The sequence below is a fragment of the Syngnathus scovelli genome, chromosome 21 (assembly GCF_024217435.2).
Source record: "Syngnathus scovelli strain Florida chromosome 21, RoL_Ssco_1.2, whole genome shotgun sequence".
NCBI classification, from domain to species: domain Eukaryota; kingdom Metazoa; phylum Chordata; class Actinopteri; order Syngnathiformes; family Syngnathidae; genus Syngnathus; species Syngnathus scovelli.
The window spans coordinates 7,389,431-7,415,698 of NC_090867.1; the positions used below are offsets into that span (position 1 = coordinate 7,389,431).

Sequence of the window (26,268 nt, forward strand, 5' to 3'; positions counted from 1 at the left end):
TAGAATTATTTAAAATTATCCCTTTATTTCTTGCTGTTTCTGGAGCTTCTTGACAGTCTCGTAGTGATGGTAAAGTTCGGGCGCGCTCGGAAACATCCGCCGGGCGCGCACTGTTTCTCTGGCCGTTTATGGAACGCACTCTTTTTCTCTATACGCATCCACTCTTGGAGTAAACTTCCAAACGCGCCTGACCCAACTCGTCGGAGGGCAAACAAAGCATGAAGTCAAACTGTTTGTTGCAATTAAAATATTATTTGTATTTTGAAGTTATCTCCAGGAATCTAGTAGCTCAATCCTTTTCGACCAAGAGGGAAGCAGGAAAAAAGTGAGCAATGCGACTAAGCTGAAATGAGACTAAGCTTATTGGACTGACTTAATAGCCCAAAGGTAAGTTTGATATGTTTCAATTTCTTTCTGCCTTGTTTAAAAATACCAAACTAACACAATACTTTTAATTATGACAAAAAAAAGACATAAAAACCAAACAAGCTGTTTGTTCCTGACGAGTAGGTGATACAAATACCAAATGTATGTTAAGCAGAAATGCTATCTCCGCTTTTGTTTTTTTTTAGCAACCTTTCAGTAATTAGATAAAACATTAACACGAAAAACGACTTTCATTTCAAATAAAAGTTTTTTGTAGCAATAGTTTGAAAATGTGTCTTTCAGGTGACCAAGTCCATGTAAATAAAATGCAATTAATATTTGAACTGGATAAACATAACGTGGGCTATTTTATTTTTCTGCTTTCCTTTTTTTCAAGCACAACAAACGTATATGATATTGGCGCCTAAGTAATCCCCCGACTGCTAAATAATGGAATTGCCATTACGTAACAATTTAAAAGCTTTGTTGACGTACGAGTGCTGCTGATGTAGTTACCCTTTTACGCCACAAGACGGCGCACTAACTTATTTTTTTTTAATCCCAGCACGTCCTATGTTGTTTTTGTATTCTTGACGTGAAGTAAATGGGATGCATCCTTACACAACTGCTTCAAATGTGACAACGACCTTCCTTGTGATGTATTTTTGTATGAGGCACGTTCACTACCCATTTATAAGTAGTTGGTTGCTTGTTTTTCTAGCCTAGAAACGATTTCCCCCTTTATTTTATTGTTCATTCATTTTGATGTACAAATTTGAGTTATGTCATTTAACTAGGTGTTAAAAAGACTGGGTGTCTCAGATGAAATAAGAAATTATTGTGGTTTATATTTTTCAGTGTGAGCTAATTTACCAACTGCATAGTTCTTTTGGATGAGGAGTGTCTCCTTTTTTTTTTAATGTTTGCTCCCCTTTTCTCTATTTTTCTCTCTTTCCATCTGTCTTCTCTTGATCCTTTTCTCTTTTGTAATATGATGCTTGGACAGGTGGATGGGGAAATCCAACGTATCCTCCCTAGCAACGGCAAGATGGAAGACACTATTACCGGCGAATCTCATTTGACACTGTCCTCCCCAAAAATGATTAAAATGGTCCGATCCCTGTGTTTGTCTGACACGGATCGATAGGCACAATGAATGTTATCGATAAACAATAGCACATCGTCTGCTCTCACGTGTGCCTCCCCCCCCTCCTCATCCGTCTCTTTGGCCTGCCCCTGCATGCTGGAGCCCCTCCCTCCCTCATCCAAGCCCAACAAGCAAGCATCCTCCTCCTCCTCCTCCCTGTCTTCATCCTCACACACGGATGCCCTCTGCTCAAATGAGCAAACACACAAACATCAACGTTTCTCTTCATTTCATTCTTGGATAAATTACGTGCGATGCCAATATCCATCTCCCCGCTATCGTGTTGACGACAAAACGACGGAATACCAACAAAAGGTCAGTTTCTTGGTTTTCCCTGACTAGGCACATTTTGTGTATATTGAGACGGGTGAGGATGACGATGCGGGGAACCCCCCCTTTATTTTTACCTTATTTTTTTCCGTGGTAGTGTATTAAAAGCAGCGAACTAATTAGTGAGGATTGGTCCATTGTCCCGCTCCCCTCTCCCAGCCCCCATCACGGCTTTGTCCTTTAGTGTGTATGCGTGTGTGTACACATATGTTGTTGTGTGCACACCTGCGTGGCTGCTTTTATCACATGCACTCTGTTGTGTATATACAGTGCGTGTGTGTTCTACTGGCTTGTTTGTATCTCACCATTTGTCGTCATGGCGATATTATTTTTAATTTGTGCGTAATCATCTGCTTCAACCTCTTCAGCAAAGCATTGTGGAGAAAATGTGTGAATTCTTAATGGAAAAAAAGAAAAAAGCCAGGCCTTAGACATAAATAAACTAGACCCTGGTCATTGCAAATTTATCTAATCACTGATTTTTTGCTGGTTTCCACCTCTGTTCTGTTCTCTTAGGTACGCCATCTGCCTCTTGTTTTTATTTTTTTATTTTTATAAATCCTCACAGCTGTCAACATGATGCCCGCGTCATCTCCTTCCGCCTGGCCGGGAGAGGACCGACCGTCCCTGCTGGACCAGGAGGAGCCCGAGCTGAGCCAAGTGTCTGTGGCCATGCCCTGCCCCTCCCTCGGCGTGGGCGAGCAGCTCCCGTGCGGTGGCGATGTCGACAGCAGCAGCAGTCCGGCTGGCGCCGGACCCCCACGCAGCAAGTCCAAAGGCGAGCTGGTCATCGTCATTAACGACAAACTCAGGAGCAGTGAGTGGTGATGGGAATGGGGCAAATTTGAATGCAAATTTTCAAACCTTTGTGTGTGGGCGGATTGTGTTTCCGTAATCCAAAGCAAGGCAATTTTTTGTCCCTTAGGTAATGGGGCCCTCGCCAGCGACGGCGCCTCCCCTGTGGTCTCGTCACCTCCTCGGCGCCAGCACTCCATCTCGTACCCGCACCACGCCAAGACTCGGAAAGGCAGCCGGGCGGGCTCCATCGCCTACACGGCCTTCTCGCCCAGGCCCTCGCTGTCTCGTCACTCCAGCATCGCCACCAACCCCCCCTTGGACCGCACCAAAGTGAAGGACTACCTCCTGCTCTCCGTGCTGGCCTGCTTCTGCCCCGTGTGGCCCATCAACATCGTGGGCTTTGTCTACTCCATCATGGTGAGACTTTGTCCTTTCATTTGGCACCCAATCAAAGCATATGAACATGAGCCACCTTATCCATTATAATTTGGCAACCGGTGGAGGAAAAGTGGTCTACATTGGCAGATGACTAACCCGCTGTCTCCTCCCTCCCAGTCCAAGAACAGCCTGGAGCAAGGAAACCTGGACGGCGCCGTGCGTCTGGGCCGCGTGGCCAAGATGCTGTCCATGGTGTCGCTAGTGGGAGGGACGTTCATTATCATCGCCTGCATTGTCAACCTCGCCAGTGAGTGTCCCAAATCTGACCTTTAACTTTTCCATCTCTTCTCCCATCCTTTCAACTTCTTTGTGCCAATCCACTACTATAAACCTTTTCACATGAGAACCAAAAAATATATTTAGAAGGGGGAAAAAGTTAACCCCCCTTGAACTCAAATGGTTTATTCCACAGCGATCCACTCTAACAAATGAGCAAAACAATTATCATTATCCACTCAGTGTGATGCAATCTTTGTCTTGTTTCCATCCTTTTTTTTTGTTGACATAGTCCTTCCTCATTTCTTAATCTGTGTTAATAGTTCCATGTCATAACTCTTTGTATGATTATTGACCCGGTCATTTGGCATTGAAGCCCCTGCAAGCCATTTCCTTGCAATGGTCTTTTTATATGCCGTTCCAAAGAAGGTACTTACCTTCCCCGAACACAGATTGTCGTGATAAATAGCCCCCATTAAGAAGGCACTTAACTGGCTTGATCCACATTTTAATGGCACCACTATCACATCAAGTACAGAAACGATCCGTATTACACAAAAGACCAAAAAAAAAAACGTAGCTGATTCAATATTATTTTAATAATTTGACCAAAATATTTATATATTATATAAATATATATATATATATTCACTGTACTCCGTTTTAAGAACTTCCATCTTAGCGATATATTACCTTGACTTCCCGTTTCCATCACTGTTTAATTCCGTCGTCGTCTTCATTTGACATCTTTTTCTACCTCCTGCAACCAAACGACTGCATGCTACCGAGGTGTGTGTGTGTGTGTGTGTGTGTAGTGTAGTGTTGTGTAGTCGGCGGTTCATTCCTTACCTGTTATCCCCCTTGTACCACCCGACTTATGATGTATGTTCTTGTATCTGGCTAATAAAGGGATTCTCATAACACATCTGTGAATCCGCGGTTCATTCAATGAATCGGGACTGGCGCGTATTTGCATCCAAATTAAAATTAGATTTTATCTTTGTAAAAGGGGTCGGAATCACAGAGCAACCCTTTGGTGGTGGTGCCTGGAGATTAATTAACTCCATACCCAAGCCACTTCAATTTTTTTGGGGGGGAAATGTTTGAATGCAATGTTTGTGTAATGTTGTAAACTTTGTCATAAGTGACCCTGCCCCCCCAAATATTTTTTTCTTTAAATATTTTTCAAATAATTGGCCGATTAATCCGTTATCGGATTCTTCTTCTCTGCCAAATATCTAAATTGGCCAAAAAATCCATATGAGAGCGATAGCCTAGTGACCCTCGTCATGTGTCATAACCGCCAGTCAGTTGCGCAACAGCTGGCCAACTAACCCACTTCCTTTTCCTTCTTTTAGTCAATGTGAAAACCTGAGTTTCATCCCGCCATGAAACGGGATAAGGCAGCCGCATCCCGACCGGCCCGCACCTGCACCGCCTGTTTTTTACCATCTAGTTGTTACCTGGATGTGCGACTAAAACCAAACTCAGCCACTTATTTTCTAGCCCCTCTGATCTTAGAGAAGTCTGTTTTGCTCATGGAAGACAAGATGCAAAAAAAAAGGGAGGTGGGAGGGATTGGGAACGTCCGCCAGTTTATTGTTGGAGGATGGAGACAAACTGATTGGTCCCCGAAGTCGCAGTCGATTGGACATCTCGGCTGCGGCGATCCCAGGACGCGCTCGCAAGCATGTCAAATCCCTTCTGATACACGGAGACACTCCACTCCACTCCACTCCACCCGCCCCGTCACCATCTCAACCCTGGAGGACAAAACGTCTCCATCACCCTGTTCTGAGACTGCCACGATAACACGGAGAGATGACGTGAGTCTTGTCTTGCAAAGTAAAAGAGAACACAAGTGCCAAAAAAAAAAAAAGAAAAGTCTCAATTGTTATCACAGGGCCAAAACATTCCGCAATCTTCTTAACGCTGCCACCTTTTGAAGCACTGTGAGTTCCACCATTGAAACTGTAGCAACGGACACGCTCGGGACACAACATTAGGGACACCTGCGGTATTCCAAGGACATTCCGTAAGAGCAAAGATTCAATCTTTTTTTGTCAAATCCACTTGAGCGCAAAAAACAACTCAATTTGGTTTCAAAATTGACAACTAGTACAACCACTACTAATTAATTAATTAACGGGTTGGTATCTGTGCCTTGCTAGTAACATGTATTGAATGTCCTGAGTTGATCCGGGTGTTCCTAACAAAGTGGCCAGTGAGCGCTTTAACATACAAATTGTGTCGGTCACAGGTAATCTTTTGGTAATATTTGTACAAGTGTGTGTGTGTGTGCGCGCGTGTGTACTTTGTAAACAAAGGAGTGTCGGGTGATTGCCATCCACGTCGTGAGCGTAGCTTGCGTGCGCTGCTGCTCGGTCACAAGGTAGCTTTTTAAACGATGCATTTACATTGCAAACGCCCCATGAAATTATTTTTCGGCTATACGCGGTCACGTAGACGTTCAGCTTGGGTGAAATCGGTCTGTGCATGTTTTGCCGAGCTGTAATTGCGTATTTCTATCTCCTACTCGTGAGGTCTGCTCTCACTCTGTTGTGTATTCCTTCCTTTACCTGCCATTGTCACTGTGATGCAAACCAACTGGCTTCTTACCGACCTTACACAATCGACTCCTGCCTCCTGTCAAGGCCAACACCCCCCCCCCCCCTCCCCTCCCCTCCACATATATATTTGATCTAGTAATCTTGAGTTGTAGCGGTGTATTCTGCTGATATAATCCTCAATGATCGTGATATGAATAATAGTTGACCCGGCCGTCCTATTAGCAGCTGGCTTCTGTTCTGATTATCTTTGTAGTGACTGGCATGCCGTGGGATTTTTTCGGATTCATGTATGAACCACGAGTTGTCACTTTGGAATATTATACTTATGCAGTATATTTATAATAAAGACACAATGCATGCAAGTGGATGCTACTTGTTTTTCACAATCTGCTTTATAGAGGCCAAATATTTTAGGACTTGTGTATTTTTTCAAAGAGGCACAGCGTGCTTGCTACAGCTAAAGTGGACAATTAACCCAAATGAAAATTTCATATTTAAATACCAAAATTTTCAACACAAGTCTAAAAATAAAAAAAGAGATCTTCCAGGGAACAAAAAAAAAAAAAAAAAATCCCCCTAGGCTGTGTTTCCATGTTGACAAGCAAAGATCCTGTGAGTCAGCTAATTTGACAGGCACTACTTACTGTACTGCAGCCGCTCCCATTTGTCCACATAAAGCACTAAGTGGGTCAGTGGGATTAAATCCAGCTGGCTCATATCAGCGGCCGCTCGGTGGCCTCCGGCATCTTCTGCCCGGCAAAAAATTAGCACACAAATACAAAACCGTTTTCAATGATATCTTAAAACAATTAGCAACATAATAACTTTTGCACTTTTGAACTGATTTCACATCAGGGTGTGTTCCTCCAATCTGCCCGAGAAATGGCCTTCTAATTGAATGTTTGTGATTTACACACAATTATGGGATGTCAAATGAGCTGCCGGCTCCCATTCCTAGTGAAATATTTTTTTTTAAACGGATTTTATCTCACTACTGTCTTATTAAACATTTAGCTGATCTTATTAACCCCGCCCCCATGTGGCCTCGGCTCCAGCTGGTTGCACAAACATGTCAGATTGAATCTTGTAGTTGTTGTGATGCTGCTTATTTGCGCTTTTGTGACAACCTGTTCCTATCAGTGTGTGTATCTGTGTTGACACAATATTACGCACACAAGTCAACTAGGTCAAACTCTCAACAAGACAGTCAAGATCAGCGTTTGCATGTTTTTTTTGTGCAGTTGCATTTTCTGTCCTCTGAGGGGCAGTATTGGATTTACTGGCAGAATGGAAATAAATAGATGCACAAAGCAAATCCATAAGAACCATTTATGAAATAAATAAACCATGCTCACTTCAACTCCCAGAAGACAAACAACCCCAAAAATTAATATATATGATATATACTTACAATTTTTTTTTTTTTGCATGCCTCACAAACGATACAGCTTGCCTTTTGCGCCGTCCACAACTGATTTGGACAATGTTGTGTGCTTTGTTGAATAAATATGAATTACAGAAATTGTTTCCTTTAGACAAAGCTATGGCCAGGTTCATAACTTTGGAATATTTGCATTGACACATTTTACAACTTGAAGCACATTACAAAAAAAATAGGTTGAACACAATCTTGCGATCAAAAGAGTGCAACTGGCAACGACAAGCATGTCATTCTTTTTTTTTTTTTTGGTCGGTGACACGGAACATGCAAACAATTGACAAGAAATTGTTAAGGTGGAAGAACCGATTCTCCTTTTCCATCTTATTAGGCCGTCAACAGCGTGTGCCGCCACCAGCCCATCAAAACACAGTCCAATAATTGCAAAATGTCGACTTAAAGCTCCTTGGAAGCGTCTGGCACTGCGAACGAGATGTTCATGCGCTATTATTTGATCAAAATAAATGGTCCCACTTAATAGGAAGCACAAAGCTTCCATTTGGCACAATGTTCTCATAGCTGTTAGAGCAGTCATTCCCAAGCGCTGTGACTTTTCAGATAATCAGGTGTGGCGTGGAAAATGACTGATGCCTTTTACTTTTCATGAAGTCCTTTGTGGACACTCATGCAGAAAAGTCTCCTTTCATTCTTTCCCTTCCGTCGCCATGTGTTGTGTTGGCTTGCAGAGTCCTGAACGACGGGGCGGACCTCATTCCTGCGAAGTGGAGCCGGGCAGCTCGTTGGTCAGCGTGTGCCAGCGCTCCACCTTCTTGCTCTTGTTCTTCAGACAGTCTATCCAGTGCTGCAGGGCGTCCCCCTGCGAGTGGCAGCCTAAGGACACGCCACCTGACCATCACAGAAACACCACAGACGTTTTCTCACAGGTGTGTTTGAATTTTATTTTATTTATAAAAGAAATTTTATTTTGCCAGAGGAGAAGGGAGGGACGTCACAGTCGAGCACAATTTGGAACTCACCAATGAAGTCATTTGACTTGCCAAGGTCGTAGTCCCACACGGTGACCTCTAACGTCTTGGCGGCGAGTTCCGAGAAGGAGATTTCGTAGAAGAACTCCTGACAAGACGGAGCAAAAGGTTATTAGCCAAAACCTGTCCGCCGTGTCCGTAATGAGGCGGCATGATGATCCCGTGCAAACAGTAATTGGCTCTCGATGCCGCCGAGCGTGTCTGAGGACTATCGGCGGCAAAAATGAGCTCATCCGTGCGTTAACCATATGAACGTACCTCATTAAACTCCGGGTTGAGAGTCTTTTTTATCACCGCCGTTTTGTGCTTGGACTTCTTCTGAACGTCTGGCTTGAGGTACCTGAGAGAGTGAGAAAGTGTGACAGCATCATCTTCCTCTGCGACTTGTCCACCTGCTGCAAGGAATAGCAATGATTTTCCTGAGCTGATTGCATATGGAAAGCCTCAGCGTGTTATCCCTGAATTTCCTGAGGTGGGATTAGTTCTTGTAGTTTTAGACCACTGCCAACACCAGCAGCTACTCCAAAATACTTGAGCAGTATTATTGTTGAAAAGGCACAAATTATTATTAGTGTGTGTATTTGTGAGCTTGTGTGTTTTTTTTTTTTTTTTTTGCCAATCGTTCTAGGAACACGCCGGAAGCCCCTGGAGAAAGCGAAAGTGTGGCATCCAGAACATTTCCGTGCTCATTTGTCTCCTCGCTGTCAGAGTGCATCAGTCAACCGGAAGAGCTTCGCTGACCTCGCTGACACGTGCGGTATTGCTTTCCCTTCATCACCGAGTAATCAAACCATAGGGGAGGGGGGAGGGGGGTGATCGTGGCACTAATAACCCCGCCGTCTGGTGTGACCCCGACTGCGGAGTCCATCACTCCTTTTTTGAGGAGTGACATTCCACACAAGACCCCCGTTGTTAACTTGACGAATGATAGTGATGGCGCCCACTTGTGGGAAAGCAGCCGTCATCTCTCGTCGTTATCGTGACGGATCGGACATCCGTTTGTGACAGACTAGTGATACTATAAGTCATTTGTGGCTGTCCCCGCTTTGGCCACCCCAGGGCCCTCCCGAGTAAAACAACAACAATTTGACCCTTGACCCCACCAAAGTGGCGCTCATAGAAAGCAGGCTCACGTTTTAACGTAGGGGTCGGAGAAGCCGTTGACGTCCATGGCGGCCAGGTGGGCGCAGCGCTTGACGCCCACGCACAGCCCACCGCGGGCCCTCTCGCCGGCCCCCTCGCCGTCGTCGGCAGGGGGGACGTACTGCAGGCACAGCAGCAAACGGCCTCGCTCCTCCAGACTTCTCTGCTGCTCTGTCTCCCACTGAGAGCGGCGAGGAGATGAGAAGAGGAGCAGAAGGTTGAGCCGCGGGAGTCCCGCATGTAATCAAAAGTAATGCAGTCACGCAACTCGGGCGCCCACTGTAATTCATATTTCCGATTTTCCCGACGCATTGTGAAGATAAGATGGGGCTCTTGTCGTCACGCCACGTCAAACTCGAGTTAATAGAGTTATAAAACACGACTGGATTTTTTTTTTTTTTCTCAAAGCAGCTCCTCTTCAACGTTTCGGAAAGTATTGATTACAAATAATAAGATTTTTTTATTGCTTGAGGTAGCCAGGGTCATTTCATATTGATATGTTTTATGAGTTCACTCTTCAAACATACAGGGATTACTTTTAATGTCAACAAAGAAAAAAAAAAACGTGGGGTCGGAACGCTGCATTGATGTATTTTTTGAGCGAGTGTGCGCCTGCAGTATCATTTTTCAGCGACACACTTTAGTCTACAAGTTTCCTAGCATTCGGTTTTTATTATCAGCAACAATTTACAAGAACAAATATCTTCTCGTGCGAAACCTTTAAGTGGCAATAAACCAAATCTTGGTTAGCACTTTCACACTAGCCAAGGCTGGCATAAAATGGATGCAAATCATCCTGTGTAAATTATAATTTAAAAGTATTTTGGCGCTTTAAAAGAAAGATACGTTTCCCTGACACAAGTGCGCTTTCACATTAGAGCGCCTCGTTGTTCGTGTTTTCATTTACAGTATATATTTTAAAAATTTTATTTTATTCACGTTCGTCAGGGTTGTTTACATGCTTCTCTGCGATGTGTCGAACTTGAAGATGTATTTATATCTTCCCAGGGACTTGAAAATGTCACCGAGGGTGACATTTAGCCGAGGTACCGCCTCACATCTCCACTAAAAATCGAGTCGGGCGAGGTAAGGATCCGTCTGCTTCCGAGCTCAGCGTGATTTTATTGCTGTTTATGACTCTGGGCTCGACTACTTTACATGGATGACTGCAAACGGAAGCTTTTGACACACAAGCCAGGCGACAGATACGATCCAAAGTGACAGGTGGAGGAAAATGGCCGAAGTGGGAGAGCGTGACTCACCCGCTTGGCCAGAAGCACGCACACACATAAAGTATGTTATCTCTGGGTATGATTATATATGGGAGCTCCCATTGCAGTTCCCCCAACGAGCAAAATGTGTATTTTCAGCCTCTCACTTGCTCGGTATCGCTCCATCTCTCATTAAGTCTTATCTCCAGGCGAGAGCAGGACACACAGTAAAGTGATCAATATGCCGCGCGGCTCACATTCATCCTCCTTTCGCTAATTGTCTCTCCGCCTTCCATTCTTGCAATCCTCCAGAAGTTCCCATATTTTGCAAAGGCTGGCTTGTTGGTCTGACTGATGGACTTGACAATTAGAGATGCTAATTTGCAGAGCGCGCGTGCTAATAAAGCAGCTCGGACCTTCACAGGTCGATAGCGAGGGACTCATTAGAGGCAAATGGGCATCGATGGCCGCCGCAGCAATGGGAATGATTTCTGTTTGTGAGGGGGAGCGGATGAGCGTCACGACAAACAATCACCAGAATCAATGAAGCAGCTTGAGGCGACTAAATCCACGCTAAGTCAGATCAGTGTTTGGAAAATGCTTTACACGGAAAAAAAGAACACCAACGTTAACACAGTGGGATGGTAGTCACTGGTGGAGCTAGGGGGGGCCGGCAGGGGCACTGGCCTCCCCTGAAATATCCTCGGTCCTCCCAAGCCTTGTTTCGATTTTGTTTCGTTTTGTTAGTTCCCTGCAAGGAACATATAATCAATGTTTATAAAGTCTTTTCTAAAGAATGTTGTGGGTTTGTAAGAATCCAATTTCTCGACATCCAGCCACCCCTTGCTACTCGTTAATCGAATCGCTAGCGGGTGTGACTTTGAGCGTGTCTACGTGTGACATGAGATCAGTCAGCCGGGAAACGCTTCATGAACTTCTTTGAGATACTAAACATGGTGAGTGGTAGAAAGTGTATCATCACCTCTCGCAGGTAGCAGGAGATGCCTCTGAGTGCTGTGCTCATGGCCGTGGGCGAGGGCAGCTGCAGGGTGAAAAAAAAAAAAAAAAAAAGAGTCAGGTCTGAGGAATGGCTGGCTTGAAAAACGACGAGGCGGGCGTCGGTGTCTCACAAAATGCTTGATGGACCGCTCTAACTCAGCCTCCCATCATGCTTTGACACTTTTCTCATTTTGCTCCATCACGTTTTGTTAAGTCATGCTAGCAAGATAGCATTTAGCATGGTAGAAAAAATTTTCAAGGTCAAGTTTAGGCTATTTTTTGACAGAACCCATCCTGCTCAGCGTGTCTTTTCTTCTCACAGGAGGTGGGTGCTCCAGACAGATGTTGAAGTGTTTGGTCTGGTCGGGCTTCACGCGGCGTAGAGCCACCCGCGACTCCCCGATGAACTCGTTGTGAGTCAGCTTGTCTTCGTCGCAGACGGACACCCTGGAAAGGACAGCGGTAGGAATTCATCTAACAGTTCTGAAGAGCAAATGGGATTCCGCCTTTTGAGAATATAAACGAAACAGGCTGCTTTGTATCCAAACGAAAGATTAATGGCGACTAAAAGCACTTCGGCATTTCTGTCCGCCGTGATGTTCCAGAGATGTTATTACGTAAATGGGGCTGGATGTTGCTCCGGGACACAGGTGACAAAGCTCGCAGGTAATATCAAGTCAAGTATCTTCGCTTTGCAGGCACTTTGAAAAGGGCGATGGAACGAGACGTGATGGATGGCGCTGATATATACTATCTATAACGGGGGAGGGGGAAATCATCCAAGTGGACATGACGATTCCCAGCTTTTCGCACCTTTGGTGGCAATGGAGAGGGGAGGGGGTGGTGGTCTAGGAAATAAAAACACCCCGTGGTGCTTAAGCGTGACCCCAATCTGTCACGGCGAGACAAAGAGAGCGGGAACCAGGGGAGATCTTTACTGATACCGCCGGGCAGCGGCGGGGAACGAACGCAAGACATAAAAGGCCTCAGAGGACGGCCGACATCAAAATAAAGCTTACCGCAGCGTTTTGCGATACATGTCCTCCTCGGTGATGCCGCAGTACGTCAGCGTCTCGTTCCACACCGGGTTCAAAGTGTTACGGACTGTCTTGGTTTTCAGTTTGTTGGCCTAAAAAAAAATAATTGTCAACAGCAATAGCGCAATTTATTGAAAAAAAAAAACAATTGAGTCACTGTTCTCGAGTTGGTCTAAATTATTTATGACAAGAAAATCCAAATGATATGATTAAGGCAGCAAATGAATAGAGTGGTGCACTCCGTTTTGATACTAATCAATTCCGTTCTAAGTCGCTCGGGTGTAGCCTAATCAGGCAGGATAGCGAGAGCCGGAACCTTGCGTGTAATATTCTGCAATATCGCCGAATTAGAGAAAAACACAATCGCATAATAAGATTCTGACCTTGCAGGCTCCCGGCAAAAGGTGTAGCTTGACGTAGGGATCGGCCAGCCCGTTGAAATCCATCGGTTTCAGACCCTTGCCCAAACAGAGAGAGGCGGACATTTTTATTCTATTTTTTTTTTATTTATTTTTATTAATTCATTTTATTTTGCATTATTTTTTTGTTATTTTGTAACTTATTTTTATTGATTTATTTATTTTTTGGGTTAATTTTCAGACATTATGGACATTTGTTTCCTTGACTGTACTCAAAAATTGCCCTCCTAATTAGTGTTGACACTTCAACCGGCGCCCGAACGCAACGCATCTATTCCAAACGTTGCCAACAATCTGCCAAGCTTTCATCTGCCGGTATCGACATTTTACAGCCGCGCCGACGGCTCCGCGAGGGCGTCCCGTCCCACATCAAAGTGGCGGCGAAACAAATGCAATGCTTATAATGTGTTCAAATGACATGCAAGCAGGCCCAAAAACCAGAATAAGGAGAAGCGCCTTTGATCCTGATTGGATTTATATGTTCTTTTTTATTTGGATGCCGAGTACCCGAAGGCACGATTGATAGATTAGCTCGTAGCGTTCGCTACGACTAGCAAATCGCTTTCCCCAATTGAAATGCATTGCAATGCCGCTAATTTGTTCCGATGGGGAAACTTATTTTTTGTTGCTTACCTTTGCTTTCAGGACAGTGCAGTGCAAGGAGCTGGTGGCTCGATCATACAGCAGGTCAAACTCCAACGTGCCCAAAGATGCTGTTCAAAAATCACAATTGATTTGGCAGAATTGATCTGTTTGGAATCGATTGCGAATACGATTCATGTACATTCAGTTCTTACACCTACTCGTGTGCCTTTTAAATGGATTACAGGACCGTATATGATCTTTTTTTTTTATTTTAGGCGATGACGCACATCGACTGTCGACTCCCCTGAGGGTTGAACGCGATCGAGTCCTTAGATTCAAAAATAGTAGCATGCAGGAAACATCATGCGTTAAAGCGTGATGTTTCTCTTTGGAGCCTCGTGACGAATGTATCATGTCGGCGGCCGTGACATTCGTAAGACGTATTTAGCGGCTTTTTGGAGAGAAGGAATGGATGAGGGAGATGTTTTTTTGTTCTTTTGTTGTACAGTACACTTTTTTTTCTCACTTCTTTTTTGTACTTGCAGGTGACTCACTGTTATCGTCGCTGTCGCAGCTGTCCACCTCGATGGAGGTGTCGACGCTGCTCATGGCGGACAGCAAGCCGCCGCCGCCTCCCGCCGCCAACAAGGGCGACAACAGCCCGCCGCCGCTCACATCTCCCGTGCGGCCCGGGCTGAGCGCCCCGGCTCCAGTGGCGGCGACCCCGGCCGCTCCCGTCTGATTGGGCGAGAGCGGCTCCGAGAAGGATGAAGTTGGCGAGAGACGGGGGAAGTAGGCGGAGATTTGCCGGATGGGCCGGATCGGTCCCGGGCAGACATCGATGGCCATGTGTTCCTGGATGGTGATGGCTAAAGTTTTTCCTTTCCGCACCGTCATTGGGATGAAGGTCGAAAGACTGAAAGGAAACCAAATTCAATGACCATTATTTCATTCCAAGTCAAGGTCACCACGAGGTCCAAATATATGATTAGAGCCCGATTAACTGATTTTTATATTTGATCTTCTTTTCAGGACGGTGTCTGAGGTACTTTGGGCCACGCGTGGGAACGCTCGGCTCCATATCGCATTCAAAGCTGCAGGTATGGCCAATTATCCTCCACCCAGCAAATATCACATTCCCACGGATGTTATTAGCGAGGTCCGCCATGCAGCAGAACACGAGAGTTACGTCGTAATCGTGTTGCTCTGGCAACCCCCCGTAATTCCCAATGGGGGGGGGGGGGGGATTTCTTCCGGATGCAGCTTTTTATTTGTTCGGAGTTTTTTCTCACGTGAGTTACTTGTCGGAAACAGCAGATGCTTCGCCCTCATTTCCATTTACGAGCAAATCACTTCAGGCTCTGGGATGAAAGAGGAAGAATTATGCTTAGCAAATCTTCTGCCTAAAGCCTCCGTCCTCCGCCGTCAAATTACAGCGTGTCGTCCAAATCCTCCATAGACAATTGGGTGATTATGGGATGGAATCTACTGGATATGGTTTTGCTATAATGTCGTGACGGTTACATGGAGTCGTGCTGGCAGAGAGCTGAGTTGACCACGAGCGGGCCCGCTGCGTCTGTGCTGGTCCTTAAATAAACAAGAGGGGGCCGAGCAGAAAAAACATCTGAAGGCTTTTGTTTTGTAAAAACAGATCGCAGCTGGCCCCCGGTGGAGGCGTTGTGTCCTCCGCGCTCGATGAATCCCCCTCTGGACCACCTGCAGCATCCATCGATTGCGAGCGAGATGCTCGAGGTGTTATATCTCAGGAGTTTAGTGTGAGAGAAGAAAAAAGAAAAACTGGAGACTTGAAGCAGATGAGGTGAGTCACAGACTTTCTCACAGTTTGGTTTTGGCAGGCCTGTGCATTAAATAATGGACGCAATCCAAAGAGCCAGAACACAAAAACAAAAGTGATGGATTGATTGCAAGTGTTGTTTTTTTTTGCATACAGATGATAACAAGCTAGCAAACCTCAGTTTGAGCCAGCTATCTGTCCAAAAAAGTTTGAAGTCATAATGTGTGAAACCCATTTGGAGGCCAGTTTGTTGACCTTCCACAGGGTCGGCGGGGTCGTTTGTCACGGAGGCGAGCGGCCTCGGAGCGGCGAGCCGCGCGTGTCACAGCTCATCCAGCCGGCGTCTCCTTGGCTGAGGATGAAACAATCATCGGGGAGGCGCACGGCAACGTGCCAGCTGCCAGCCCCCAAAGCTTCTTTGACTCTTTTGACTGAGAGCGTGTTGACAAGGACGCTGGCTCTTCATTTGTGCAGATGGCTGTTGATTGGTTAGCTAACATACGTGTTGTCTCTCGTTTGCAGATTTACATCCGGGAGCGGCAAAGTGTGCAACATGTGCCAAAAAAAAAACTCCGACATGGACGTCAATGGACTTTTAAGTTCCAACAGTCCAGGTATGGATGTCAGAAAGATGTATTTACTCTGATGAGAAGATAAGTGGAACCTAAGGTGCACAGAAAAGCCGGGCGACACGAAGATTGCATCAGTTCATTAATTCGCATGCACGCTCAGACAATGCGACTGCGTGTGTGCGCTGATGTGATGTGCTCAGTCAGTGGCACATGTGGCTGTGAGCACACACTTAGCCGCAGGGCCTGATGCTTCCCGGGAGGGGGGCGGGGGGGGGGGACGAAAAAAAAAAAAAAATAGAAGCTCCCAGCGAGATGCCGATTGATCGCTCGCGTGACGCCCGCTTTCATCCTTTCTTTTCATCGTCACATGGGGAAAAGTCTTCACTCAGCCTTGGACTCAAAATGGCTTCAATCATCTGGAGGGCGGCGTTAAGATGATGTTCTATTCTTTGACAAAGGCGCATTAATGAAGTAGATTTGGGGGCGGTGCTTCAAACGATTCTGGAAAGAAGAGGATCTTGAATATCTTCATCGGCCTTTGAGGACGCCATTAAATCTACCGTGCTGCTCTCGTACCATTACTAGGCCTAAGCACAAACCAGTTAATAGTCAGTACCAAACAAGTTACGTATAGTAAGATTGCATTAATTTTGCATTGTCTATTTTTCTGCTGTGCAAACAGGCCATGATGTTGGCTGACCCTTTAGTACTTTGCATCATTTCTATATGCGCAAGTTGTGCACAGCAGCAGCAACAGCAGCTGCTGCAGCAGAAGCAGCAGAAGAAGCAGCAGCCCTGTGGCTCTATCGTTACACAATCGCTAATGTATAGATGGTGAGGTTATAGGTTGGAGGAGAATATTTCTGCGCTGCATCTCTCCTCCTCCTCCTCCTCTTCTTCTTTTAGCACCTTCACTTTCGATCAGACTCACACAGCAAGCATGACCCCCCCCCCCCCCCCCCCCCCCCCGCCATGTCCTCTTTTTAAATCCATACCTCTCATTAACTCTAAAGTCAGTCATATTGGTGCACCTGCAGCGCACACATTCAATCCCCCCCGTTCCGCCGTAGTTTCCCCCACACAGGCATCCAGCTTAAAAAAAAAACTGGCAGCCACATGCCACAAGTTGAGGATCAGATGGTGCTCCAGCCAGCTCTTGTCAATTAGAGCCAAGGATGAGTAAACTTCATGCAATGTGTGCAAGTGTGTGTGGAGGAGCAACTGCCACATGTTGCGGGCTCAAACAAGAGCGTCCGCCAGCCTCTCTCTTGACTTCCTCGCCTCATTATGTTGCAGATCATGAGGAGCGTGAATGCAAAGACAACAACAAATGCAAGGCAGCGGTGACTTACCTCCGAGCAAGAGTGAAACTCCTCATAAAAGACAAGAAGAAGATGAAGGAGGAAGAGGAGGAGGAGGAGGAGGGGATTCCAGCGCAGCGCAGAGAGGGCGACGGATGGACTAACAGGTGGCGGTGAGAGTAGCGCAGAGTCGATGGAGGAGGAGGAGGAGAGGAAGAGGAGGAGGGAGCGGCGGCGGCGGCGGCTCACGCTTTACAGTGAAATATTCAAAGCGCTTATAGTTCAAGTTGTGATGAGCATGAGGAGCAGGTGAGGGAGGGGCGGGGCAGGAGAGCAACATGCTGGAGAAGGGTGAAGGGGCTGAAGTGGAGGAGAAAGAGAGAGAGAGAGGACGAGCGACACGACGGGGGAGTCGGTCCTCGAGAGTGCCACACGCAGGTTGCGTTTAATTAAACTTAAATGCCGTCTAAAAAAAAAAAAAAAGGCACCTCATTAATTATCCAATTGCCCGTTTAATTTATTCAAGTCTTGTACATTCTTCAGGCATCAATCCAAGTTTGACCACAACAAAAGAAATCATTTAATTATGAAAACAATTTTCTAGTCATTTGCAGGCTTGGTTTGGCAGCAAATGATTCCTTAATGACACAATTTGTTTTTCTTTCTCATAATTGTCGCTAATGACGCTAACTGTCGCTGGCCACTTTTGGAGTTTGCGTCTTATACGGCTGCTTTTACTTTCAAATATGAACCTATTAAGATAATATGACCAAACTCACATATATTCTTTATCCTCTGTGTAAAACGACATGACTGTAGCTTACAGTTGTTGTGAAAGTCGTCTTTGTTTGCGTTTTCATGATGGTATAACACTGCCCCCTGGTGGCCAAGGAGTCACAATCATGATGCACAGTCTAGTATTAAAGAGTACCAGTATTTCCCTCATTTAAAAAAAAATCATTTTAGCGGAGAAATATGATTAAACTTCCAATCGTTTGTCTCCTCTTTGCTTTTTTAAGCAAAAGTTGGCATATTCTCGCTTTGGCTCTCTGCAGACGAATAGTTCCTCCATATAATTAGGCTTCAGTGTTCTTGAGTCAGTGTCAGTGATAGACAAGTGGAAACGTGCTATTTGTCCCCGCATACACCAATTAGTGTCTTTGTGGACTCATTTGGGCCTTTTAATAGCATTGTTTGCTTCAAAACATTTCCAAAACAGTGAATATGTTTTTTTACTCACCCCCTCCCCGCCAGACTTATTTATATTTCCGTTTAATAGTTCCCTTATGTGTGAGTCTTTGCTTCACCAGCTTCTCCATCCTCTTCGTCCTTTTCCTCTGCAGATGCAAGTCAAGCATGACACACATGCACACACACACACCAGTCATGTATGCTTTGCTTGCATTAAATTGATGCCATGGCACGGCCATGCATGACTGCATTAACATGGTGGTGTAAGGCACAAGACCCTCCAGAGCATACACACATTTTTATCCACATGTTCAGACTGGCTTATATTTATAGGGTTCGCTGCTTTTCCACTTTTCCATCACACTGCTGCTTTTTTTTTTTTTTTTTTAAGCTACATTTGCATGTTGATGACAAGTGAAGAGCTCATTACAGATGCACACAATGTGCTACTTCTAGTGGTATGATGTTATATTGTATTTTTTTTCAGGTGAGGCTGAACAGGATGACTAACATTCCGAATTATTTCCATCGGGAGAAATGACTTGAGATACAAGTGTTTTGACTTACAAGTTGGACTGAATGGTAAGTATGAAACCGCGAGACAAGCATATATTTGTTCAAAGCGACGTCCTTGGATGAATACTGTGAATGTGCCGAGTTTGAAAAAGTAAACACTCAATTTTTGTATTTGTTACACTCAAGGCTGACCTTTAAAAAGTAATTGCGACACAATAGTCAAAAGACATCCCACACATTGACGTCTATCTACACAAGAAAGCTTGGCAACTTTGCGCGCTTTTAATTACGCCGTCGGCATCAAGCACCGCTTGAGTGTCGGCCGTGATGAAAAAGCAATAAAAACGTATTCCCGTGGTAATTAACCGCAAACTTGTGTTTCAGCCGCAATAGCAAAAATGTGACAATGGTTATTTTCCGCCTGAGGGACTGCGCGATCAAACAGGGACAATGCTTTTGTTGTGAGGAAACAAATTGGCAATAATGGGAGCAAAGTCATTCTGCACGTGCATATTAAGCACGCAGTATCATTTCAGTAATGGCGCGAATAAATTCTATTTGAACGTCATGTTTTGATGTCAACTGGCTAATTTCAGCTCAAGGTAACAAAATATGTGCCTTGAATTTCTTCTGTTCTATTTCGCATCGGGGACTGTTTTCAAATTGACCTTAGAGGCCCAAGGGTATTTATTAGAAAGCTTCTTTTATTTAGACAAAAAAAAAAAAAAGATCATCAGATGAACCAAAGAAACTTTGACCACATGTAAACCAGCATCAGTTCAACACGTCCTATAAATATTTGTTTGTGTTGCAGCAGCTCAGATGACAACACTGAATCATTTTTAAAAAGACAAACGGCGGCAATTAGTCTGGTGGAATATTCTGCGCAGCCTTTTCCCCGTTTACGATTCAAAGTACAAAGATGGATTGTGATGAGCGTACGCTATAAATGGTGATTATCTTACTTGACAACTTTGCATAGTGAGGTCTCACCCGTAGTATTACTGACCATTAAGATAGGTATCAATTATACATTTATCACGACAATAACCGCTGTGGCTAAGAAAAAAAAAAAAAAAAAATCCCCCGACTGTGCAATTATACACTGAGAAGAACTCGAGCACTCTTTTCGAACCGATTTGAAGGCCATTCAGAGAAAAGGATTATTGTGAAAATTTCCCATTGCGGCGCTCTAAATGGCAATTTGCAGGTCAGGGTTCGTTAACGAATGCAGACGGAGGTTTAAATGACTAAAATGTTCTTTTTCAAACGAGAACGCGGCCGTGTCGTAAAAGGGCAAACGCGCAGCCTCGGGTGACGCGCACGTGGCCAGCCGCCATTCGTATGCAAAAACACTCCAAAGGGCATTTCAACAACAAATGTTTTCAGTCTGCCGTCTTTCTGATGTTATTACACAGATGGTGCACTTACAATATAAAAACCAAAACAACAACTTTTAATTAAGTCTGTATGGAAAACGGCTCCCACCCAGGGCTGGGGAACATGTTCAGCATATACGTGCACCCCCCTCCCCCCCCTCCCTCCTAAAGAATTTATCTTCCTGCCCATTATGCAAATGTTTTGGGGTTTTACAATAGTCTCATAATTCTGCAGCTTTTATTTTGTGCGCTTGTGTGACAGATTTGTATTTGAAGCTCAGACAGCAAATGTTTGTTTGGCGTCAATTATGTGTGCATTTTGTTTTTCTTTTCAGTCCTCCTTCAATAGCGGTGGTCCGCTCTATTGATTAATGGACGCATTACAATGACGGATAAAATAAAAAGACAAATTCATCATTTTAGTGTTTGTGAAATGTGATAAGCACTCTAAAGGCCTGTCAGGGTAAACAAGCAGCACTTGTTGAAATTGGCCCGACGTCTTTGTTTAATATGAGGACGACGTTCGAAGGAGTCATTTCTGAGCCAGGAAATAAAAAATAAATAAATAAATAAATAAATAAAAAGAGCTATTAGCTCGGTGGTGCACAGAACATTAATAACAACAAAGTAATATTGCATTTATCGTGGGAATGCTGCTCTGCCTTAAAGGCTCAGAAAGGTCACGGGAGGCAGCCTCACTCCCGTTGGATGATGACACGCGTGGCCGCTTTATTAGGTACGCCCACGCGACCTAACCACGTCAAGCACAAAAGGAACATTCAAATACGGTTTTAACTCGGGTTAAGATTTGAAAGTATTAATAGTGTGTCAATTTAGTTGCTTTTAGCACTGTGATTTTGGATGCTAATATGTTAGCATAAAGACTGAAAGTTTTGTTTCTTCATTTCAAAACAAAGAGGAAAAATCCTTTTGACTTTTCCTTGAGTTTGGGCCCCCTGCTGATGCTCAATGAACATGCACATTTTGTTTTTCACGTGTGAGTATTTTGTGCCTGTTTATGATTCTCCCCCTCGTGCGCTCAAATAATCCCGCTCACTGTTAAATCCCTAAGTTGAAGGCCTTGATTGTTTTCCACCATCCAGTTGCTAGGCAACACCCGAACTGGCGCCCTCGCTCGGCTGGCGCGGGCCACGTCGAACGAGGATACGGATGAGGCGGCGAGGTCGTTTCCAGGCTCTGGCTGATGTGCGTCATGCGTCTGGCCGGGCATTGTGGGAGCCGACAGTCAACAGTGGAATGAAAGGATTTATGGTGGTTCTAAAAAGTTTGCTCACCCCAGTTCTTAAACCAGGTTTGCAGTGGCGGAGCTAGAGGGAGGGGGGGTGTCATGAGGGCACACTCTTAAATATGCTTGCGCGCCAAACCAAATAAATGGGAATTTGATTTCTCCTGATATTTCAGCTCCAGTCACATTGGCTTTGATGATTGCTAAAAGTGGACGCTTCACCTGTGGGAATCAGTCTGGCATCATTTTTCAACAGATGTCCGGCTCCATCATTGACGCTGTTGGTGAGCCAGTGTGGGTTAGTAGGGGAGCTCAGGAGCCTTTTGAAGAGCTGCTCAGGAGCCAAACGCTGATTTCTAATGTCACAAAAGTCAAAGTTCAGCAAAGTTTGACTTTCAAGTATGAAATGAAGTTGTCCTGTGTAGTTTATATGATTTAGCTTCACTGCCTGGAATGAGTGAGTAAAAGTCCAAATGACATCCATATGACATGCGTGGAGAAGATAGTTCCTAACCATTTGTGAATGAACGGAAGAGGAAAATGAACAGATGTTTTAGAACAGCCTAGACAAGCAAATAACGAAAAAAACTTGCTGAACTTCTGAAGAATTACTGCCTTATTTATTTTTTTCCTGTTGAGAGTACAAAATAGTGTTGGCTCGTGAGTGAACGATTCGTTCAAAAGTACAAATTTCTTTCAGTGAACGAGAGTGAACGAATCACTTCCTAAAGTTCTTTTTTCAGTTCATATGACTTCAACCAGTAGGTGTCGGTAATGCACATTGAAGCTGGTGCCACCTCGCCGTGAAACAAAATAAAGAAGAAAATGACACTTCCCGTTCAGGAACGAATCATGATTTGCATTTCCAGTTCATCGCGAGAACGGATCAGTGAGGGAACGAATCCTAGTAATGTGCATTCCAGTTCTTTTGGGTGAACGAATCTTTAGAATCAGGTTCACTCAAACGAATCGTTTCCCGGGACGGGAAATTACGTCACTGGACGATCAGGAGAAGAAGATTTGAATTGACGGATGTGACGTCAGGGCTTTAGGTAAATTGAAGACAGGTGTGCTCAAGGGGAGTTATCATATGCAGGTGCCACCGATCGCGCGGCGGCGGACGGTTTCTCAGGTAAGCTGGCATGCTAGCAAATGTTTGTCGTCTCCTGCCGTTTTTCACAACGGACGCCGTGTTTGTTGCACGATTTTCGCGCTCAAGGAGAGTTCTCCAATGCAGGAGCCACCAAATGTTTGTCGTTTCTTGCCGTCTCTCACGACGGACGCCCTGTTTGTTTGTCGGAGGATTTCCACACGATTGTCTACTCTCGTGACTCGGCAACGTCACGTCCACCGCGACGGTGGGCCTGGAGGTAAATTGTAGGCCGCAGGCAATTTAGCCCGTGAGCAAATGTTTGCAGTTTCTTACGATGCCATTTATTATTTCTTGCAGGATTTTCGCTGTCTAGGGAGTGCTTGAGGTTTGGGCACGGCACGCCACAATCGACTTTGCGTCGCGTCGTTGCGCGTTTTGGTGGTATTTTAAATGTCTTTCGCGTTTTTTTTTTTTTTTTTTTTTTTTTTTTTAATGCTGGCCAGCATTTTTTTCATTCGTTTGTTTGTTGAAGGTTCGTAAATGACGCCGGCGATAAGCGCGTGTTTGTCTGACTATAGGAAATTTAAGTTTGACTCTTTAACTAAACACTTTATTATTTTAGATCATGCGTGTGCCATTTCCGTGTTATGCAAACTGATAAATGTAACGAATGTTACGTCATGTCCAAATCAGAGCAAATCCATTCAAAGATGGCGCCCGCCCGCTCTCGTTCCGTTACGCAACAAACATTTGCGCGGTTTATTTTCTCCCGTTTTGGCCGCCGCCAACCTGGATCATCTGTCCAATGTGAGGTGGGTTGATGATGAAATTAATATGAATTATAATCCTGAATAATTATCATAATTTACTACAATATAATGATTATATATTTTTTCAACTGCTAAACTCAGTATGTATTAAATTAAAATATCTATTTTTGTTGTAATAATTTGTTTGTCTTTTGTAGCACTAGAAAAGGCTGCCCAGCTAGCATCCTTCTATACAAAGCAAGCAGGAGGCTCTTGAGGAGCTATTTCAGTGATGCTGAGGACACTGAGGAAGAGTACTCCTAAATCAGGTGAAAACCTGTTTTTGTCAAGTTTCAGCTTCCCAACACACAATGGTTGTCGAGTTTTAGCTTCCCAGCACACAATTAATGACTGTCTGTGTGTTATAGGCTGCAAGAGGAGCCGAATGGGAAAAGTATAATTCCATATGAAAAGGCGCAATGGCCTATCCAAAGGCGCAATGGCCTATCCAAAGGCGCAATGGCCTATCCAAAGGAGCAATGGCCTATCCAAAGGAGCAATGGCCTATCCAAAGGAGCAATGGCCATATCCAAAGGAGCAATGCCATATCCAAAGGAGCAATGCCATATCCAAAGGAGCAATGCCATATCCAAAGGAGCAATGCCATATCCAAAGGAGCAATGCCATATCCAAAGGAGCAATGCCATATCCAAAGGAGCAATGCCATATCCAAAGGAGCAATGCCATATCCAAAAGAGCAATGCCATATCCAAAAGAGCAATGCCATATCAAGTCAAGAATCAAGCAGCACGCTGCAAAAGTCAACGTGTGCAGATCATGTGCCCAGGAGGGGGCAGTGTGGTTGCCTTTGGTTATGGGTGCACGACGGAAAGGTTGCAGGTGTGGACAGTGTTTGGGGGTCTGACAGTTGGTCTTGCTTAAGAGGTTGTGGCTTATCTGGATCCAGCGGTGTCTTGTGCTTGGTTGCCATTGACGGCTCACTTGGGGGAGGATGTGGTGACTTGGATGGAGGCAAAACTGAACTTTGACGCGGAGCCCAATGTCCAAGCTTGCCATATGACTTGTACCATTTTGTGTCTTTTTCTAACCTGCCACTGTCGTGCTTGCTGCGTTCTTTGTTCTCCCCCATCGGTGTAGGGCGGCGTTGGAGCGAGCCGATCCCGAATGTCCAATTTTGCAATTTGACTTGTACCATTGTGTCTTTTTCTAACCTGCCACTGTTGCACTTCATCTAACCCTAACCTACCACCACTGTGGTACTTGCGTTCTTTGTATCCCCTAGGTGTAGGACAGCATTGGAGCGAGACGGTAACATTTTGTCTTTTTCTAACCTACCACTGTCGTGCTTGATCTAAGCTGTGTCCTTTGTTCTCTAGGTGTAGGGCGCGGTGTTTGGGCGAGCCGGTCCACGAGGAAGACGTAATGATGCGAGCAGCGCCCAACTCATTGCATGTTCTGCCATTTGCAGGCCGGAGGCAAAAGGGGGGGGGGGGGGGGCGCACGGCCCGATCAGACCCGACGGCCCGATCAGACCCGACGGCGGTCACCAATAGTAGCTAGCCGCTGTGATCAAGTAAGCAAGTGACCGACAACTTGGGGTGCTCTTTGAGTTTCTAACATTTGTTTCTGCAGATGGCGACCGGGATGTGACACGATCTGATCAGAGGTGAACGGACCGCTGTGGCATCGCTCTGAAGTCGCAGAGTTTTGAGGGAGACCCGCTTCCCTGGAGGCGTCAACCTGCGCAGCTTCGTGTGAAATGGATTTTTTTTTTTTTTTAAATTACACCAGCGGTGTCCCAATGTCTGCTTGAGGGCTGCATACTGAAGCAAATTCAAAATCACGAAATGTTGCCATTGATATTTAGTGCTACAAAGCAGTGTTGTGTTCATTCGTGTGGTGTGTTGATCAAGTTGCCCCGAGGCTGCCATTTGGACACCAATGGTGACGTGTGTAGGGCTGCACGTGTATTGGAAAACTGCCATATGGTGGTCTAGGTTATTGACATGCACTTTAGCAAAGATTTTTTTTTTTCATGTCTTAAATGAAACATGTTTTCTTGCCCAACTATTTGTAATGAGTTAAGACGATAAGTCATTGATGTAAGTTAAAGTTAACTAATCTAACTGATCTCATTGCGATCAAATAGTTAACCTCCATCCAAGAATTTTGCACAACTTGCCTCAATGCAGTGGTCTGGCCCAATACTACCGCCATATAGACTTTCCAAAATGTTGTGCAGCCCTCATTGAGTGCCAAACGCGCAAGCGACGGCAAGCGCAAGCGACCGCAAGCGCAAGCGACCGCAAGCGACCGCAAGCGCAAGCGACCGCGCAAGCGCAAGCAACCGCGCAAGCAACCGCGCAAGCAACCGCGCAAGCGACGGCAAGCGCAAGCGACCGCGCAGCGATGGCAAGCGCAAGCGACCGCGCAAGCGCAAGCGACAGCGCAAGCGACAGCGCAAGCGACGGCACAAGCAAGCGCAAGCGACGGCACGCGCAAGCGACGGCAAGCGCAAGCGAGACTTTTGTGCTTGTCTTGCAAGGTGGAAGAGACGATGTATGAAACGAAAAGCCGGTGGACGGAGGCCAGCAGACCCGCGATTGGTGAGCGGGTTGCAAAGGAAGGAATCACCCAAAGAAAGCAGTCGCCAAGTGTTGAAGAGGAGCCTGATGCATGATTGGCCAAGGCTGGCCAGAGGCGGTGACATGGCAATCCAATC

At 45.3% G+C, this 26,268-nt stretch overlaps 3 protein-coding genes across 6 annotated transcripts; 2 read left to right on the plus strand and 1 right to left on the minus strand.

Moving 5' to 3' along the window:
- The first annotated feature begins 61 nt into the window (after nucleotides 1-61).
- Nucleotides 62-4,220, plus strand: prrt2 (proline-rich transmembrane protein 2). Of its 2 annotated transcripts, none has more exons than XM_049759162.2 (5): nucleotides 62-387; nucleotides 1,373-1,828; nucleotides 2,412-2,660; nucleotides 2,769-3,058; nucleotides 3,197-4,220. In XM_049759162.2, exons 3-5 carry the CDS (start codon nucleotides 2,420-2,422, stop codon nucleotides 3,350-3,352), a joined length of 687 nt encoding a protein of 228 aa, XP_049615119.1. In that variant the 5' UTR covers nucleotides 62-387; nucleotides 1,373-1,828; nucleotides 2,412-2,419; the 3' UTR covers nucleotides 3,353-4,220. The 2 variants fall into 2 exon arrangements, with proteins under 2 accessions (XP_049615119.1, XP_049615118.1); XM_049759161.2 differs by having other exon boundaries at nucleotides 65-387; nucleotides 2,360-2,660.
- Nucleotides 4,221-7,180: 2,960 nt separating this feature from the next.
- On the minus strand, nucleotides 7,181-17,540 carry LOC125991306 (double C2-like domain-containing protein alpha). The gene is made up of 11 exons (XM_049759130.1): nucleotides 17,403-17,540; nucleotides 14,238-14,599; nucleotides 13,732-13,811; nucleotides 13,063-13,137; nucleotides 12,662-12,771; nucleotides 11,963-12,089; nucleotides 11,626-11,685; nucleotides 9,423-9,613; nucleotides 8,548-8,629; nucleotides 8,281-8,377; nucleotides 7,181-8,149 (listed from the first exon to the last, which is right to left on the minus strand). Exons 1-11 carry the CDS (start codon nucleotides 17,426-17,428, stop codon nucleotides 8,013-8,015), a joined length of 1,347 nt encoding a protein of 448 aa, XP_049615087.1. The 5' UTR covers nucleotides 17,429-17,540; the 3' UTR covers nucleotides 7,181-8,012.
- On the plus strand, nucleotides 8,623-25,034 carry LOC125991323 (uncharacterized). 3 transcript variants are annotated; one of them, XR_011086102.1, is made up of 12 exons: nucleotides 8,623-8,761; nucleotides 8,918-9,046; nucleotides 10,441-10,518; nucleotides 11,965-12,104; nucleotides 14,229-14,783; nucleotides 15,335-15,502; nucleotides 15,743-16,092; nucleotides 17,347-17,524; nucleotides 19,030-19,124; nucleotides 20,773-23,053; nucleotides 23,134-23,854; nucleotides 23,954-25,034. XR_011086102.1 is itself a non-coding variant. In XM_068649469.1 (6 exons), the coding sequence occupies exons 2-5, from the start codon at nucleotides 15,498-15,500 to the stop codon at nucleotides 19,031-19,033; spliced, it is 279 nt and encodes a 92-aa protein (XP_068505570.1). In that variant the 5' UTR covers nucleotides 14,595-14,783; nucleotides 15,335-15,497; the 3' UTR covers nucleotides 19,034-19,124; nucleotides 20,773-20,854. The 3 variants fall into 3 exon arrangements, 1 of the variants encoding a protein (XP_068505570.1); XR_011086103.1 differs by lacking the exons at nucleotides 8,623-8,761; nucleotides 8,918-9,046; nucleotides 10,441-10,518 and adding an exon at nucleotides 10,526-11,599; XM_068649469.1 differs by lacking the exons at nucleotides 8,623-8,761; nucleotides 8,918-9,046; nucleotides 10,441-10,518; ... (1 more) ...; nucleotides 23,134-23,854; nucleotides 23,954-25,034 and having other exon boundaries at nucleotides 14,595-14,783; nucleotides 16,001-16,092; nucleotides 20,773-20,854.
- Nucleotides 25,035-26,268: the final 1,234 nt, after the last annotated feature.